At 36.3% G+C, this 19638-nt stretch overlaps 1 protein-coding gene across 4 annotated transcripts in view; it reads left to right on the top strand.

The window, feature by feature from the left end:
• The window catches only part of TFEC (transcription factor EC), a 150157-nt gene that overhangs the window by 87089 nt on the left and 43430 nt on the right, over positions 1-19638 (top strand). For all 4 annotated transcript variants that reach the window (XM_066991409.1, XM_066991419.1, XM_066991427.1 and 1 more), the window contains one exon: positions 17866-18117. In XM_066991409.1, coding sequence (XP_066847510.1) covers positions 17866-18117 — 252 coding nt within the window. The remainder of the gene's footprint in view (positions 1-17865; positions 18118-19638) is intronic.

Genomic DNA, 19638 nt, shown 5'->3' on the forward strand with positions numbered 1-19638 from the left:
GATCTCCTGTAGCTGTCTCTTCTCCAGGCTAAGAAAACCCAACTCTCTCAGCCTCTCTTCATAGGAGAGATATCCAGCCCTTGGATCATTTTCCTCTGTTTTGATCTCTTTCTTCCCAGCTTTGCTCTCTTGCTTACTCTCCTCACACTTTCTTCAGAACAGGTGTCCATACTTGAAGCCTACAGTAAAAAGACATAGAATTTTACCATACAGCAGTCACTGTTACCATGGATCATTTTAAATTGCCTTGCTTCTATGCAAAGACTTTATTTTGGTGTCTGTTACAACAAGAGAGTCCCAGAATGATTGATATCAGACCTCCCAGAAGGTGGGCTTTAAAGGTATGTTTATAAAGCTACTATCCATGTTCATCTCTCTTATAACATTAGCTTTTATTGTTGAAGTCTAAATTCTAGGACGACTGGACACCCAGTACACTGAAATTGAGATCTGTGTATTTGTCCTGAGAGAAAAAATGTTTACTACAGAGTTTTATGTGGGTTTTACTGAATCCTCACTCATAAAATATGGCTCTCACTTCCCCCTATTTGAATTGATTAGTCACCCAGGGCTGCTCTTCCATGAAAGACCTTTCCCCTCCCATCCATGGCAGGTTTTGCACACTGACATAAAACTGAAATCAAGTAAGTCTCTGGGTATATCCTCTAAACAGTGACACTGTACTGTTGGCATGGCCTTCTTATCTATGAGGGAGGATGCAATGGAATTTGCTTTAATGAAACGGAGCTTTAAATTATTCACCAACCTATTCACTGTCTGGTCCAAAACTAGCCATCTTGAAGGAAATGCTAGCAACAAAACAACCAGACCTAATTTTGATCCATAAGAAGATCAAAAGCTCTGCTGGAAGTTTGTTTTTTTTTTTTTTTTTTTTTTGTGTTGTTTTGCTGGCAATCTTTTGTGTGATCTGCAGCTCATTCTGGCAAAGGACTTTCTAGTTGATGTACTCCTCTGGCCTATTCACCTCCAAATAACCTATTCAGCATCAGGACCCTTTGTTCACTGCAAACACAGAAAGTGAGCTAACCAGGATTTTCTGCATCCAAGCTTTTTTTATGTTGAATATTTTGTTTCCTTGTTTTGCTTGACAGTTAAGCATTGATTATACAAAATCACACAGAATATTTTCTTATGGCAAATTGGGACATTAGTGCTTTGCTTTTATTATGGCAGAACTACTTTATGTTGCCCGGTACTAGGGCAAGTATTAGACTTGGCACCTAGGTAAGCTATCCAGTAGAAAAATGGAATAGGGTCTAAATTTCTGCTTCGTATGTTCCAACATTCTCTGTTATTGTTTTGTCTACTTCCTAGTTTGTGTAATTGCAATATCTTGGTTTTCCTTCTATTCTTTTTAGGTTATTTATTATAATGACATAATCATCTTTCTTTTCCATCCCAGTTTTATTCTCCCTGTATTCTTGGTGATGGGCTTTATTTTTCAAGTATTCTGGCTAGGAAGAAAGGCTTATCCGAAATGTCTTCTAAGTAGAAAACTGAACGTTATGTTCCTTCTGTTGTTCAGTATTCTGACTCTTTAGCCAGCCCTATTTTTTCATACTTATGTTGTCAGCCTAATCTAGCCAGCTGGTTTAACTTTTCTAATTTTCCTTAGTCATAGTGTTTTCCTCTTTCATAATCATATTAAACCCAGTTCTTGTTTTGCACCTATTAATCCTAAATCAAGATTTCCTGCTCTTCCTACAATGCTGAACACTGCCTCAAAGCTTTCCAGCAAATTGGATAATGCCATCTGCAAATTTAAGGTGACTTGAGTATTCTCCATTGATACAGTCACATTCTTCTTCTGGGGTTGGTGAGATAGTTCAGCAAGACTTTTTCACTTGCCTTGCCACATGCAAATTTTAACTCAACTGCACTATAAATGTTTTTGAAGACACAAAATCTACAGTAATGTAAACTGTACCTTTGGAGGGGAAAATTAAACAGCAATCATTGACATGAAAGTATTGCTTCAGAAATCAAAAATGTGTCTTAAATTTAGCTGGGCTGGAGATGCATGGATTAATGTGACAACCTAAATTCTTCTGTTGGAGATCCAGCCTCGGAGAGTGACAGCAGGAAACCTGCATCTCAAGTAGTGGGACTTCATAATCTTTAGGGAAGGATAATCTTGCTCATTACAGAGATGTATGCTGTACATTCCATCAGTTTTCAGTGTGAAAGCCTTCCTCACTCTGGCAGGCTTTTATGCATCCTTTGATTCAGTGGGATGGTCCTGAGGGCCAACAACATACCAATAAAATCTGGACTTGACTGAGAAAAATAAGGGTTTTACCAAAATGCAAGTCTTACACATATGCTTTGCATCCAGCAATGTAAAAGGTAATGAGCCCAAATAAATTTCAGTAAATTGTATTGCTAAATTACTTTGAAACTGTGCAGAATATATTGAGAGTGTGAACTGGATTGAGAATAATCCTGGTGTTTGAAGTTAAAGCAAAGAATATTAACTTATTCTAGATGGTAGTAAGAGATTGTATGAAGAAGAGTTCTTCCTCTGTGTTTAGACTTTGTGGCCTTTTGAATGCAAATGGTGATGACAGACTAACAAAATGATCGAAGGAAACTGCTAACATGGCCATACTATTATGCTCCTGATTTCTTTCAGCATCTATTCTTCAGTTAACAGTGCATTTAAGACCCACATAGGAAGTTTCTTTCCTTAAAAGTGCTGTATCATTTCTTCTTCCTTAACTGAAATTCCAGACAGAGTTAAGGAAATACCCTCATGAGCCACTTCTCCTTTCTCTCCCTAGAACCAACTGGATACACACAAGCAGTGACATACATTATTCATGGTCAGATTTGTGTTGGTCTTTTCTTGTTTGCCCTGCTGTGTTCGTGTCCCTGGGCTCTGGGGTGTTGCTGTTTTGTAGAGGTGATAGAACTGATAGCAATCCAGCCTCAGCCGGTAGGTAAAGACACTGGAAAACCAATGCTTCTGCATGTTAACTGTGTGATGAAAATCAGCCTAATCAATTCTTGCTTTATTTTGCATGTGTGACAGAATCATAGTTTAAGCTGCCATCTTCCTAAAGCAGACCAAAGGGACTACAGTTAGCCTTCTTTCCATAATGTAGCCTATTGCTTATGCTGATAACTGCTAATGAATTCACTTGATAATTAAATAAACATACTAATACTAATAAACTCACATACGAAATTTTACTCTTTAACATTCACAGCACACCACTTTTTTGCAATACAAATAATGTGATATAGTTTCCTGCTGAAAGTTCTGTGGAAACATGCTGAAGGCTTTAAAATACTGCTATCATTATTAAATAATGAGAGGAAAATAAGAAAATCCATTGGCACTAGCATATGTAAACTTATTTAATATTCTATATTGTTTCTTAATTTAACAAAATATAATTTTATAATATATATATATAAACTTTTCATGATCATTTTTTTAACCAGTTTCTTTATGAAAAAAGTAGGATTCTTACTTTTCAACCAAGAAAATATTAATTTTGGTGGCAGAAAGATTTCACATAGATACATAACTACATCAATCATTTTCTAGGCAATTCTAACTTCACTTATTTTTAACTTGTACATTCCTTTCAGCATTAGGACTATTGTATTTGAAAAACTTACCTAGCTTTTGTTGTTTTGTGCTGCTTTAATTAATACTGCTTATAATTAATACTCTTAAAAATGACTTACCAGTAGTAATCTTTAATTCCATATTGACACAGAAATTTCATTTAAACTAAGTGGGAATTTCTCTTGATTAATCCCAGTAAAATCAATCATCTTTTGTTAATCAACATGTTTTTATTATAAGCTGAAATATAAGCTGAATATAAGTGAAATATAAGCTGAAAGTTGTTGAGTAGTTTGAGTTTACCCTAATATCACTCTTTCAGCTCCTACTCTGTAGTGTTTACTATGTGTGTATATGTTTGTTGTACCTAAACTGAAATGTAAATGCTATCAAGTAAAACCCTAACACTGAAGGACACATACCTGTTTCAAGAGGCCAGGCTGCCTCTTGATTCTATTTATGGTGTTCTTACAGTAGTTCTCACTGTAAAGATTTTTAAAGACTGGTTTCAGAATTCAAGTAATTAGAAAAGGAACTGAATTTTGATCTGTTGTACATTAGAAATTGTATTAATCTTTTATTAATCTTTTTTATTTAATTTTTATTTATTTTTATTTTTTTATTTTATTAATCTTTCATTAATCTTTATTAATCTTTTTTTTTTTTTGGCTAATTGAGTTACTGCTGAATGGAACATGTGGTGAACTAAGATTAGGTTAAGTTCATGTCAAAAGGCAAGACTGCTTGCTCATTTCAGTACTGAAAGCACCAGTTAACGCTATCTTTGTGAGATTTCCAGTCGACTGTAGAATACAGCAAAAACATAAGTATTTGGGGACTTGCACTTTCTAAATGTTCACTGAAGGAATTCTTGGCATCCCTTTTCCTCTTTAGCAGTGTTAGGCTGAAAAGTACCTTTTCAGGCTCAAAATGAAAACCTATAATTCAATAAAGACTCCCCAAAATTAATTATGCATTTTAAAGTAAAAAGTTAAATTATATTCATTATAACATCTGTTCATGCTAGTGCTTTTTTGTTTGCTTGTTCATTTGTTTGTTTTCCACTAACACCTAGGCTCCTTATTAAACTCTTATTTCCTAAGAACAATGACAAAAATGTGAAATTATTGAAATATTTCAAGGACAACATAATTACTGCACTGTAAATCCGCTGTTATTACTCTAAGTAGAAATGTATTGCCGAAAGGATATACTGATTTTTAGGTAGTGTTACAGTAGAATCACAGAATGGTTTGGGTTGGAAGGGACCTTAAATATCATCTGATTCCGCACGACCCTGCCACAGAGCAGGGACACCTTCCACCAGACCAGGTTGCTCAAAGCCCCATCCAGCCTGGCCTAGAACACTTTAATTGATGAGGCAACCTGTTCCAGTGACTCACCATCCTCAGAGTAAAGAATTTATTTTGAATATCTAATTTAAATCTGCCCTTTTTTAGTTTAAAACCATTACCCTTGTCCTGTCACTACACCCCCTGACAAAGAGTCCCACCCCAGCTTTCCTGTAGGCCTCCTTTAGGTACCAGAAGGCTGCTCTAAGGGCTCCCCAGAGCCTTCTCTTCTCCAGGTTGAACAACCCCAACTCTCTCAGCCTGTCTTCGTAGGAGAGGTGTTCCAGCTCCTTGACCACCTTTGTGGCCCTCCTCTAGACTTGTTCTAATATGTCTGTGACCTTCTTGTGCTCGGGGCCCCAGAGCTGATCACAATGCTCCAGACGGGGTCTCAAAAGAGCAGAGCAGAGGGGGACAATCACCTCCCTTGCCCTGCTGGCCACACTTCTTTTGATGCAGCCCAGGGTACGATTGGCCTTCTGGGCTGCAAGCGCATTCTCATCAACCAGCACCCCCAGGTCCTTCTCAGGGCTGCTCTCAATCTATTTTCTGCCCAGCCTGTATTTGTGCCAGAGATTGTCCCTGCCCAGATGCCAGACCTTGCACTTGGCCTTGTTGAACTCCATGAGGTTCACACTTGTCTACCTCTCAAGCCTGTCCACATCCCTCTGGATGTCATCCCTTCCTTCCAGCATGTCAATTGCACCACACAGCTTGGTGTCATCTGCAAACTTGCTGAGGGTGCACTCAATCCCACTGTCCACGTCATTGACAAAGATGTTAAACAGACACTGAACTGACAGTAATTTTTGCTATTTCCATGTATAGCAGGACAACAGCATGATAAATCATGAACATGGTCAGACTCATTGCCACTTGCAGCCATAAAACATATTTGAATACAAAATGTACCAGCTGATTTTTTTTTAAAAAGCTCTTAACTATTGATGTGAAGTATTTTCTGTTACTTTTTTCTCATACGACCATCCTTGATAGAAACGTCACCTACTACTCTCAACTACCCCAATCTGCTCCTCTTCTATGAAAGCAAATTTAGGACAGATCCTAACCTGGCTTAAAATGATGTTCTGCCCTGACTTCACAAAACAAACAAACAAGCAAACAAACAAAAACCACCACCACCACCACCACCACAACAACAAAAAAACAACACCAAAGACGTGTTGTGAAGCTGATCCTAGGATCAGCCTATTTCAAAAGATTTCCCTTTTTATCATTCAGAGATGGAGGAAAGCAATAGAAAGCAGATTTCTTAGGCTGATGCTGCTTTTGTTTGTGTCTTTATTGAAGCTATAATATTTCACAGAATTAGAAGTTGCATTCAAAAATAACTTGTCCAACGCACTATCCTCCATGATCTGACTTGATCTAGAATATCTCTTCCAACATAAATTATTCTGTGATTATATACCTCACCAAACCACCTTCTGCCACCAACTTTTTTTCCTCCTTTCTGTACCATTTGTGCAGTGGATGGACCTGGGGGGTGCATACCCAGGTACAGTTTTCTTTTCTGAATGAGGGAGGACTGAGACACAATAAAGGGGTTATCAGTGCTGTTATCTGATGGTGAAATTATGACCACATTTTAAAAATTTGTGTTTTTCAACCAATGGGTTTTACTTCTGGGGGGAAATTTATGTAGTCTCCTTGGTATACAGTCATGAATCTTTCAAATTAGAAGTAGGCAATACTGGTGTTTTTATTCAAAATGGTTGTCTTTTGAACTTACTGTATTTTCAAAGAGGAATAACTGTCCAGAATTAGGCTTACTATGTTCAGTTTTTGTCATTTTCTTCTTTAGCTTGTGCTGCCAAAGCATGAAAAAGTTATTTGAAAGTGTATTATAAATATCTGCGTACAAACACTCCCTACCCGACGAAATTAAGAAAGACAAAAACCCATTCCTTTCCCTTAGAAATACCTGTATATTCAAATACCAAAGTACTGTTTTCTCCTTTTACTGTTTTTGCATTAGTACTTTTTTCTGTATTATAGTTGATGTCCATATCCTTACACACCAGGAAAATATACTTTTCAGGTCTAGAATTGTTTTGTTGTCTGTAACTGAACAGGAGGGATGTTACTGCCATCACTGCATCTCAAATGATATGGTATCTGCTCTTCTTGGGAGACAGAAAAAAAGTGCACCAAACAGTAATCTATTACTTCATGTTCTGTCTTCCTACGTATCGAGGCTGACTTCTCTCTGAGTTCTCCAAGTGAGATGCAAATGAGAAGATGACAGTTGTGGTCACATAAAAATAATTATAATTCAAAGAAAGAACCAGAACCTTTTAAAACTAATCAGGAATTTACTAAATTAGGTGTCACACCAATGATCTTTTTTTTTCTTTTTCTTTTGTTTCATCCTATTTGAAGTTCAGACTTTCTCAGATACAGATAAATGTAGTATACGTATGTGTTGGTTCTCTCCTATGTTAGACCTATTTCCCTTTCTTTACTTATGGATATCAAAACAGGCTATATATATCTTAACAGTACAGACATCTTTTGACTTTTCTGTGTTTTCATCTCCATTTAAATAGTTAAAAATGCTGACATTAAAATATAATTTTTATGATTGCAAGCATTGTCATTATTCCTGGCATCTGTATCAGCCAGTGTTGAATGAATCCCAACTTTTGGAGTAGATTTGGTTTTGACATATGATATTTGTCAGAAAATTTTGAATATCTGAATTAGATACCTTGTTCTAGTTATGGATTTCTCATACTGCAAGAAGTGTGCATTTACAGGTCTGTGTTAGCTGTTGCAGTTGACAAATAAAGAAGAACTCTTAATGCTGCTATTTTGTTTCTTCTGCAAGGACTGAACAAACTGCACTGGTGTAAGGTCATTAACAGAGTTTTTTTTTAACTAAAAAAAACAGTTTATGCTTTTCATACTGAAAACTGATATTCCTAGAATATTTGTTTAATACACCCTTCTCCATTTGATAGCATCATATTGGCTGACCTAATTAGAATGACTTCTGGAAACAGAGTATTCTGCAAGTAGTTAAGTAAAGGTATCAGGACCCAGCTCTTTAAACATAGCTGGCCATACAAAAAGATTCTTTCCATTCTTCAAATGCAAGAGTCACGTTCACTGTCCTTTAATAAAATCAACAATAAAGAGGAACTGGAACAGTACAGATTTATTATATTCACAGATGTCATGAATCAATGAGAGCATGGACAGGGTCACTGTGCAGAGTCAAAGTAAGGATATTAGCTGGGGTTTCATAATTTGATTGTGGTCCATTGTTATGCTTGTGTGGCCTATTAACTGTAGTGGTTGGTTTTATTCGCAGTTTAGATTTTCAGCTTAAATTCTAACTTAAATCAAAGGGATAGTTTTGTAAAAATACTTCCTGTAGTTTGCTTTGCTTAACTTTATAGGCTGTTTTTATACTGTAATGTTAAAATCTTGAGTCTTTGCCAGTGAAGACCACAAAGTCTTCGAGACTCATGTTTATTTTAAAACATGACAAGCTGGCCTTAAGACCTTAGGGGTCCTTTCTTCAGAAGTCAAGCTGGTGATGGATAAGGAGCCATGAGAGCTGTGTGTATCTTAACTGCAGGAGTTCAATTAAGAAGCCAAGAGTGTCTCAGATATATCAGCGCAAATGGAAGTGCTTGCTTTGATAATGTCTCTATAGCCGCTCAGTGCAGGTAGTTGGCTTCCCCCAACTCATTTCTGATTGCACAAGGAGGTTAGCACAGAGGAATACCTGAAAGAACCGAGCTCCATCAATGCTCAGTGAGTGCCAGAGAATGCCGCAATGGGGAAATGCTATCAAAATCACTGCATCTGCACAGGGATTTGTCAGGAAATGGCTAGCTGTATAATCTAGCCCCTAACAGCTACAGCCATGAGAGCTCTGCTGCCTCTCTCTCCGTGAGAGACATGTTCTTCTGCTATACATATTGTACAGAAAGTTTTCTCACTCAGCACTGATTTCTGCAGTCTCTTTTGCAGCTCTTTTGCCCCCACATTCATCTTGGTTATATCTTTCAACTGTTAATTTGCTGAACTACATAGATTTCCAGCTCGTTTGGCGCATGTTTGGCCATATCCCCTCATCTATTTGCTCTGCCACACAGGTGGATTTGCTTGAAAATGTAAGGCTGAAGTAGATTCAAGAAGGTTCACCACTTTTGCCTATTCTTATCACTCCTAGCATGCTTGTCTGAATCTAAAGGCTTTTGATTTTAGGAATCTGTATCATCCTCCTTTCTGCCAATGTTTCACTAGTCTTACCCTGAGAAATCTGTTCCTAGTATCTAGCCAGGCTCACTTTTGTTGCTATTTAATGCCATGATACTGATTGTCATGGCATTCACTTCATACTGAAATCTGTTGCTTGGCCACAGTCTTTTAAAGAAGTGAAGACTTTTATTTGTTTCCTCTCAGTCTTCTCTTCTAAAACTAAATACTCCCCCTCTTTTCAATCACTGATCATTTTTGTTGCTTTCCTTTGGACCTACTCATGCACTTCTCATCTTCAAAGTCAGTATTTCCACTGTAAACACTTTGTAAAGAACACATCCTATTTTCAACTTCTGACGTTGTGAGATGCTTGATGTCAGCAAAGCCCTGTGGAAGCCTGCTTCATAAAACTTTCTAAAAATCAGCAGAGCCGTGCTTGGAAAGATAGATCATTCATATAGCACATTACAAGAACGCTGTCCACTTTTTGTCTTCTGTTTCCAAATGCCTTGTAGTGTTAAAATATAAAAGACCTACACCCATTTCTATTTTTCCAAGTGGAGTAAAACATTGGACTTTAATATTATTTAGGAAGACAAGTTTATTACGACAGCTTTTCCAAAGTAGACAATCTCACTCCATTTTAAATTAGAATTGTGCCTGGAATTAGAATGCATTTGCTGAAAATACTGTATTTAGAGGGATGCTTTCTTTATGAAATCCTTTAGAAATAGAACACTGAAAAGCAAGTTTCTAATTCTAGCAAATGTTTTACTGTGTGTTTGTATCTGACTTACTCAAGGAAACATTAGGCTTTGTCTTTTGGAGTACACATTAAGTTACTTTGACTTCAGTGACAGCGAATCACATAATTAATTGTTTTCCTAAATTCACATTTAAATTACAAGGACTCTTTCCTATGCTCCATCTTACAACTGGATACTCTATTTTAGCACTGTGTTAGTGCTGATGATTTCTTTAACTTGAAGTGCATATTATGTAGATAACAATTTTTAAAGTAAAAAAAAAAAGTATTTTTCTGAAGTATTGTAATAATTGAAAGTGTACATATAAGTAACTCTGTCTCAGAATAGAACTGTGCAATTAATAAACATTTTTACAATTTTCATTCTAGATATAATAGAAAATATATTTCTTTTCATAATGGTTGTCAATGTGATGGGTAATACTCCCACCCTGCTCCACATTTATAATTATCAGCTATTTTAGGCCATTGAGATAACAAAATACTGAAGCAGTTGTCATTGTTGAAGATAAGGCCTTTGTCAAAGAACTTTAAAATGTTTCTTCTTCGGTCTCTTCACCCTTGAAAGAACATTCACAAGTTCCTGATGAATATGATGTCAAAGGTTAAACAAGATGAAAAATAGTGCATTAGAGTCACATGAGAGATTTTTTTGTTGTTGTTGTTTTTAAACTTGAAAGCTACTGTAAGGCATCAACTAAACACAGCTCTGAATTGCCAGACTGGATGCCTTTTGCTTTGTATTCTCTCTTCATGCATATTAATGGAGAAGGTCTCGTCTAGTCAGATCAAAGTTCCAATAAGAAAAATATATTCACATTTAAAAATTAATTACTGTGTTTAGCTTAAGTAATTAATTGACATAATCACACATGCTTTTATAAACTAAACATCAAAGTGAACAGCTATGTTATTTGGTGATAGTTTTTAAGATAGAACAGAAGTGTATAATTACTAAGATGAAATTTCATTTTATTATGAAATAATTTCACAAATGTGCTTTTCTCAAAAAGTTTAATAGAAAGAACAGGACAAACAAACAGCTGATGTTCATTTATAATAGAAGTTAGAAAGGAAAAAAGATTATTTTATCACTAATTTTTTTTTTTTTTCCTAACTCTTAAAAGCCAGTTGAAAGTCATCAGAAATAGAACTGAAACAGTCTGTGTTATGTCTGTGTTTCTTATCTTAAAATGGAATTAGATTTTTTGGGTACTTGCAGAGCATTTTAATAATTAAAAAGTTCATAATTAGTTGCTTATTTTCTGGTACAGTGACTGAAAAGAACATGAGGCCCCATAACTCAAATAGATTCAGAGAGTTGTTGTGTTCAGGACTAACGGTAAATGATGTGATCCCATCAGTGTGAGAAATTTGACTTCAGGAACTTTTAAAAACATTGGAACAGATTAACATCCAGCATAAATGGCAAAGTAATGAAGTCTACTGCTCAGTCCAGCATATTATAACTATATTTATACATATTATATTGTTGCAGAGATTTGAATATTTATTAAATTCAGAGTGAATTTTCACTGAAGAAAAAGTTACTATTATGATAGTGAGTTCTCAGATCCAAAGGTCCATAAAATTTAAACAAAGAAAGGGCTATCAGACCACTCATTCTAATTCCTTTAATATCGCTGGCTATTGTACTTTATTCAGTTATTATCCTAGTACTCAGCTTTGAGTCAAGAAAGTGTTTGATGAAAGTTTACCTTGGATTTGGCTAATTCATCTCTTCCAGAAATTCATCAACCCTTAGTCTGAAGAAAACAGCAGTTAGAGTCCCTGAACTATTCCTTCTGAATATGTCAGTGTCTATCTATTCACAGAATTTCTGATATGAGTTTACCTAACATCAGCCTGTGGGCAGTAGCTCATGTTTTCTATGTGTTAGCTTAACACAACCCTTTCACATTCAGCATCCCTCACAAATTTCAGTTTGACAGCAAGAAAGTAGTGGAGTTTCTTAAAGTGTTCATTGAAACACACTTTTTTCACTCTTTATTTGCTTCTGTGGTTCTTTTCTATATCCTTTCAAATTTTCAACTATATTTTAAAAATGTTTAGGGTCCACTGAGCCATTAATAAAAGCAGAGTAAAGCCAGGTTCTTATCTGCTTCCTTTATACCATTTTCTCTGTCTTGCTGTAGCATCACTAGCATCACCCCTGCCAAGTTGCTGGTTTATTGTTACCCCAAATCTTTTATGGACTCTTTGCTTCCAGAGTATTTTTCAATCAGTTTTCTACGGTGTTGCATCCTGTATTTCTTTTCCAGAAGATGTGTATTTGGCTGACTTGGAACACATTTTCTTTCAAGGGAGTCACTGCTCTATAAAAATATTTTTCTTTTCAGTACCTTTTATTTTTCTCTAGTCCCAAATCACTGATAGAAATGTTGAATAGTACAATATTGTGAAGAGCGTCTCTTTCTGATGCCAAGCCTTTGCTGATTACTTTCTTATGCATATTCGTCAGCCAACTCTTAATCCACTTAAAACATACTTTGTTGATATTGTGTAGTGCTATATTTTTAATTAGAATATTGAATGATGCTAAGTCAAAAGGCACACAAAAGTTGAAGTATATTATACCTACATCGTTACCTTTGGCAACCTAACTTAAAATCTCATCAAAAAACAGAAGCGGATTTGTTTGACCAGGCTTATTTTCCACAGAGCTATGTTGACTAGCATTAATTATATTCCTATCTTTTAATAATTTATTAATTGAATCTCTTTTCAGTTTTCCCATTATTTTTCCCAGAACTGATGTTGGGCTAAGCAGCCTGGGAGTTAATGTATCATCTGCTTGCCCATAGCGGAATATCGGTATGATACATGGCACTGCTACTTACTGGTATATTGTTGACATTGATCATGCCTCATTACATCCCCTAAATATGCCCTCTTTCTTACTTTTGGCATGATAGGCATTTTTTACTAATGGAAAAATCTCATCGGCAAATGTGGAAGTGAAATATTTTGTGTAAATAGACTACTGAAGACCTAGTTATGCCATTGTGCAATATATTAGAAATGAAAGAAAGAATAGTGTGAGTGTGGGAAAAAATGTTACACAACTCTACCACAGTTTTGCAACATGAGGACATGTGCTCAAATTAGAAAGAGCAATTGAAGAAGTTTGACTATGTGTCTGTAATTCTGAAAGGCAGTTATGTTCTTGTTCTCAGAACTGGCTTCTCAGTGAGATATAAAATAGAAGTAGGTACAGTTGGTTACATGTGCATTGAGATTTGCTCTGGATTACAAAATCCATCCCAAAACTTTCATTTCTGTTCTAGCTTTGTTCTGGTTGAATTATACGATTTGAGTCTGGGTTAGATTCTTTTGGTCCCTGCAAGCTTGATGTTTCTGGTCCTATAGAGGTTTTAATTTCACAGGAAAGCCAGATAATAGACAAAAGCAGTGCCTAGGAGGGAGTAGATAATCTCTCCACTGTTAAATTTTATGCTGTCCTTCACTCCTCAAAAAATCCTTAATAATTAGCATTTAAAGTACATGGCCATAGCCACTGCAAGAGAATGCCTGGGAGAAGAACCAGCATTTATCTACATAGATTCATTGCCTTGTTACACCTTGCACACAAAATAGTCAAAATAGTCTGTAAAACTTCAGGAGCACTTTGCAGAAAGGTTCAGGCCACTGACTTTACTGAGAGCTAAGCAGGTGTGCTGGCAGATAGTTCTAAATCTTGGGCTGGGTCTGAGGCTTTTCTCTCCCTGGAGTCAGTATCTGATTCATCAGGTGGTCACTGGGTGACTACTTCTGCTAGAGATTCCCAGAAATTGGACATGTCAAAGAGCAAGGTCATCCATTTCACAAAAATTAGAAAGGCAGAGAGAAGTTTAAAAGAAAATGACCTTCTGAGTGCCAGAAGATAGATTTTTTTTTCAAATCCCACTGCTCCCACATTTCTGTGCCAGGAATGAGAACCCAGGTTACATGGAGCCACCAGCCCCATGGATTCTCTACCCTAAAAAACATCCTAGCGTCTTTTAGGGTCTTTCTTTAAGGTGTCTGGCATTAAACAACTGATTAAATATTCATTGTACTAAGAAAAAAATAATAAAGTAACTCTATATTGAAACTGTTGTGATAGTAAAGGATGTTTCATCTTCAACAATGCAGGTTCCTGCTCCAAAGAAGTTTCAATGATCTTATATACAGGAGGAATCCTAAACTGGAGAGATTCAGAGATCGTTGCCTTAAAATTTAATATAGTCTCTAACAAAATATTATTGCTGACTATGGGAACTCCTCAAATTAAAAGGAACTAGAAAATTAGTTTCCCAATACTGCTGGAGGATATACCTCTGGGATTATTATATATTTTTTTTCCCAGTTGTCTGTAGCAGGGAACTAATCTGGTGGATCTAAAATATTCCCATTATTACTGTCTCAAACCAGCTTAGTACATGTATGTCTGGGCTGTTTTGCTTGTGGGACTACTTACATGTGGGAGCGATTTTTCTTTTTTTTTTTTTCTTCATTTATTTCATTGATCCCCTAACCTGAATATTTAAATACCATTTTTTCCCAGACTTAAAAATTATTATCCAGAGTTTCAATATTTAGATTACCATTGCAAATTTCTCTGGAAATTTTCTTTATTTATTTTACTTTTTCAGGGGCTCAGTGCCTTTTCCAGTCATGTTTTGAAAATCTCCAAGGATGGAGATTCCACAAGCACTCTGGAAAACCTATGCCAGTGCTTAACCACTCTTTAACATCACTAAAATGAAGCTCAAAATCAACACAAAGTTTATAGTTTATAATTATAGTAATTGTTATTTAAAAGAGCTTATGTGATTACAAAAAAATCAGAAAACCTAAACTAAGCTTATCAGTACTGATATAATAAAAATCATCCAGCAAACCAGTAGAGAATAAACTGATCATACTTGGTAATTGACACTTCACTAACAGACTTCATAAAATTATTAAGTTTTGAATTTCCTCTCCTATTTCACAAATGTTGCATGGACAGCTTTAACTGTCATTTCTAATTTCCAGAGAGCTTGACTTTGCATTCTTAGTATTCCTTTAGCATAACATGACTTTTTCTCCCCATTTATTATACACTAGCAATATGATTATAAAAATAGGAGTTCAGTTCTGCTTTGTCTTTATGTAGTGGTTTGACTTTCAAAAAGGCTTGACTGCCCATCATTGACATTGACTTCTAAGATTTATTTAGATATATAGGGATGATTAAGTATTGCAACTTCATGTACTTTTGAAAATCAGGGCATAGATCCCTTTTTAACACCAGCAGTACTGCTTTACAATGACTGCAATTTGCACAGTAAAGCGAACAGAGGGGTTTGCAAAACCACAGAAACAGATCCCATCAGAGGAGCTTTAGTTTTTTACCTGTTTGTGAAAATTGAGGACAGTACGGGCAGGATCTAAGCACTGAAAAAATGTCATACAAGAGGAGCACTCCTAATAAACTTGATTTTTTTACTTGATTTTCTTTCCCAGAGCACACAGAAATGGCTCTGTGGTAGTTCACCAGCCCATTGGGCTGGACAGGGATTTCAGTCTACCACCAGCAATCTGAAGGCCAGAGAAAGCAAAAAGCAAGCCACTGACTTTTCAGCAATATTCTTGTGGCAGAACCCACTTCCTGATTAAAATTCTGCCCATATACAAAACCAAACCAAACCAAACTAACCAACCAACAACAGCAAACTCTTAAACAAGATAGTACACACACAGGACGCTGCAAATTTCTTGTTTCCCATTTAATTTGAAGATATTCAATATTCATGTGGATTTTGTGTTTCAGGTAGGCCTGTAGAATTTCTAAGAAAACAATTCATTGTTCATTTAAGAGAATAAAGCAGCTGGGTGAGATGCAGTAATTGGATTTGTAACCGATGCATTGATTCCACTCCCAGTTGTACCATCCAAAGAAGCTGTCCATTCAAAGCTGTTCATTGTAGTGTTCTGCACTGCTGGAAAGAGATCATCAATTTAGGCCGTGCAAGATCTAGATACTAGTCATATTCAGTGACCCTAGAATTCAGTACAAACACCAAGTATCTGTGGGTGCTTCTGAAACAGCAACAGAAAACAAGGGTGCACAGCAAATCCCTGCTTTGGCTATACAACGGGACATATTTTCTTTCCATCAGCACATTTCATTTCACCCAACCTGTTACTTTTGTTAAATCGGTATGCAGTAGAATTCATATTTAGATTCTAATTTAGAAAGCTGCATGAGTGTTTAACTTTCAGTATGAGCACAAGCCTTATTGAAGGTGAAGAAGCTATCATCCTTACACAATAAATCAGAGCCTAAATTAACATTACATTTTACACTTACTAAAACTAACACAAAGATCTCAGTTAAGATAAATAATATTATAATTTAAGTAAATCCCAAATACACATTTAGTTCTTAAAATCTTTCAAAGGATGCATACTTTCCTAACATAAAACAAGGGAATATCAAAACATTGTATTTAAGATTTGATATCAATATTTTAGTGCAATATTATTTAATAACTTTAAGGCTTACATCAAAATAATTAATATTATATTCATTACCGCATGGCTTAATCTTTTTATATGGCTAGAAAATTAGTTTAAAGAAACATAATTAAAATAATTCTAGACATGCCACTGTAACATGATTAAAAATAAAGTAACTACTGCAATGTTGTACAAAAATATAGTTAATTTAAATGCAACCCCCTTTTATGGGCTATTTATCTCTTCTTATGTATGTTAGGGGAATTAAAAAGAAGTTTGTTTAAATGACTGAATTTTTTCAGAGAAAATAAGGGCTGCAGAGCAAGTCTTGCTGTTATTTAACAAATATTAATCATGCTTGCACAGAGGCCACTTGAGAAAAATTTATTACGAGAAATTTGTGACCAGTCATGCCATAGCTAAAGGAGAAAGCCACAGGGCTGAAATGACAGTGAGGTTTGTGTATGCAGTGCTCCTCTGGTAGTTAAATTGCAGGAATGTGACATTGATCTGAGATGAGAGCTGTTTGAAGTAGCAATTGTCAATCTTTGTAATCAAAGGATGGCCCAAAGTCTTACTCAATTAGCCATTTTGGCATGACCGCTTGGTTTATAAAGTCCTACCGACTCAAAAAGTGATCTGTCCTCAAGAGGCACTTCACAAAGACTGCATGGTTTCAGGATAGTGAAGAGTCATCTAAGACTGTAACTTTGGGCCATTTTTTAAAATTATTTTTATTAGATTTTTATTTTAATTTTTGCAAAAGTACAACAATGCCTCATTTGACTGACTGTACCTATTACAAGGTGAACCAAATTTGGGTTTAGATATAAATGAATGTCTGCTGCTCTTGAAGTTGGTTGGATTGTGTTTTTCTTTATACATTTCTTTGCTGTTTCAAGTACAAAAGTATAATTACATTGTGATACTAATTTTAATACATATATGCTTATAGATTTGATTATAATTATTACTGATTCAATTATTAGTGATTCAGATCCTCAGATTAACTGAGAAAAGAAAAAGGTGTAGCGCACTTTTGGCCTTTTCTCAGGATCATGTTTATGATCAGGCAGTTGGACTTGATATTTTTAGGTCTCTTTCAACTGAACTATTCTATTCTATTCTATTCTATTCTATTCTATTCTATTCTATTCTGAATTTTCTATTCTATTCTACTCTTTTTCTTTGATAATTATTCAGAGGGTTTATTCACCTGTATAGGGCAATATAGTATACAAATGAGAAATGGGCGTGTAAAATTTAAAAAAGATTTGAGTTTAATAATAATTATATGCAGTGATATAAATCTGAATGTATTGTTCTAAAGTTCCCTGAGGGAGCATATTGGCAAATGGTGGTACGAACAGCTTGAAACTTTAGCAATCATTTCCATTTCTCCCCAGGTACAAACACACTTGGAAAATCAGTCTAGATACCATATCCAGCAAAGCCAGAGGCACCAGGTGAAGCAGTATCTGACCCTTGACACCAAGCTGTCCAGCCAGACCCTCTCCCTGACCCACTCCCACACAATCCAGCCTGCAGGAGTGACCTCCATTTTAAGGAACGGACACATGCCTCCCGTCAGTGATATTGGCACACCAGAGAGCCCTGTTACCAAGCTGCTGGCCCTTGGAGGAGAACATGAAAATGCGGTAGGGCAGGGCTGGCAAAAAGATTGGGGAATTGGGCATTGCTTACTGCTGAGAAAACTTTGCAAGACATATCTTGTATACATTGTGGGCAAGAGATGACTTTCTTTACCTTCATGGGGCCTTCAGCTGCAACACGTGTGCCCCGAATCCTTTCAGTCTATATGAGCAATTCCCTTGAATGCTGTGTGAACAGCTTATTGCATGATGAGGCTTCTAAATTTCTGCCAGTTTAAATGTACCATTCTATCCTTTTGTCTTTGTGACATACATTGCTGTACTTTTTTTGAATATGTACTTGGCAATGCAAACTTTTTTTTTTTTTTCTCGAGAGAGTTATTTCTATCTAAAAGTATTATCCTAGCTGCATAACAGACATATACTGATTACTTTAAAGAATCACTCATTCATTTTTCAGTTAGCTGATATATTTATATATGGGTTATCTTGGGTAAATTGGCATAGATCTCCTGACTTCAATGCCACCATTGATTTTAATAAAGATACAGCTGTTATAGAATGCCAGTGCGAGATGTAGATCATTATGGCCTTTAATACTTCAAAAGATTTCAAGAGATAGTGCTTGTTGGGTAAAAGGGGAATTCCTACAGAAATAAAAAGTGGAGGTGCCGTATCATATCTTGAGCACTAACAGAAAAGTTTACAAATACATTGCAATCTATCTGAGCACACTCGGATGCTATGCAGCTAAGCATAAGGAACTGAAAAAATTAAAACCAGTGCTTGTCTGAATGCTCATTTGGGGCCCCTCTATTTCTTCTGCATTGACAACTGACATTTTCTGTCTGGTTTATGGATTATTGGAGTCACTACTCTGCAAAGATCGTTTAAGATTACCTTTGTGGTGGTCTCTGTGATCACCTCTGTTCTGGCAATTGCAGCGTGCTGGAACCATTCTTAAGTACTTTGCATATGTGACCAAGAACGGCCATTTCCTCCACTAGTACAACTTTATCCTCTAGAGCAAGACAGCTGCTTGTAAAACACCTGCTGTTCCTCTTGAAATATGCCTGTTTGTGATTGAGAGGGTGATTGTTGGCACAAGCCCAAATCCCTGTAGGGATCATTCAAGTAATTTGAATAATCCCATCCCAGAGCCTCAGGAAGATCTCTGGCACAGTGTGATTTCCTAGTACAGATGCATCCTGTGGTTCAGTGAAAGCTATGGGTATACTGGTAAATAATAGAGTCCCAACACACAGGTTGGTGTACTGGGAAGGAGTCATCATATTGCATAACTGCTGACATTCCCTGGTGTTCCTTTGGCCCAGACTGCATTTTCCTACATAAGCCTGCGCATAACTCATGGGACAGCACATGCCTGGCTTTTGGAGGGGGAGAGGACTGGGCATATCAGCTGTGCTGTGCCATTTGGCCTAAAAAATAAATGTATTTAAAGGTCCCTGGCCTATGAGTGGTCCTGGCTTGTGCTATGTACAGATATTTCCAGTCATTGCATAAAGCTTCCTCTATTTCCTTCAACTACAGCTCTTCAGACCGCTC

This window comes from Anser cygnoides, chromosome 1, assembly GCF_040182565.1.
Source record: "Anser cygnoides isolate HZ-2024a breed goose chromosome 1, Taihu_goose_T2T_genome, whole genome shotgun sequence".
NCBI classification, from domain to species: Eukaryota; Metazoa; Chordata; class Aves; order Anseriformes; family Anatidae; genus Anser; species Anser cygnoides.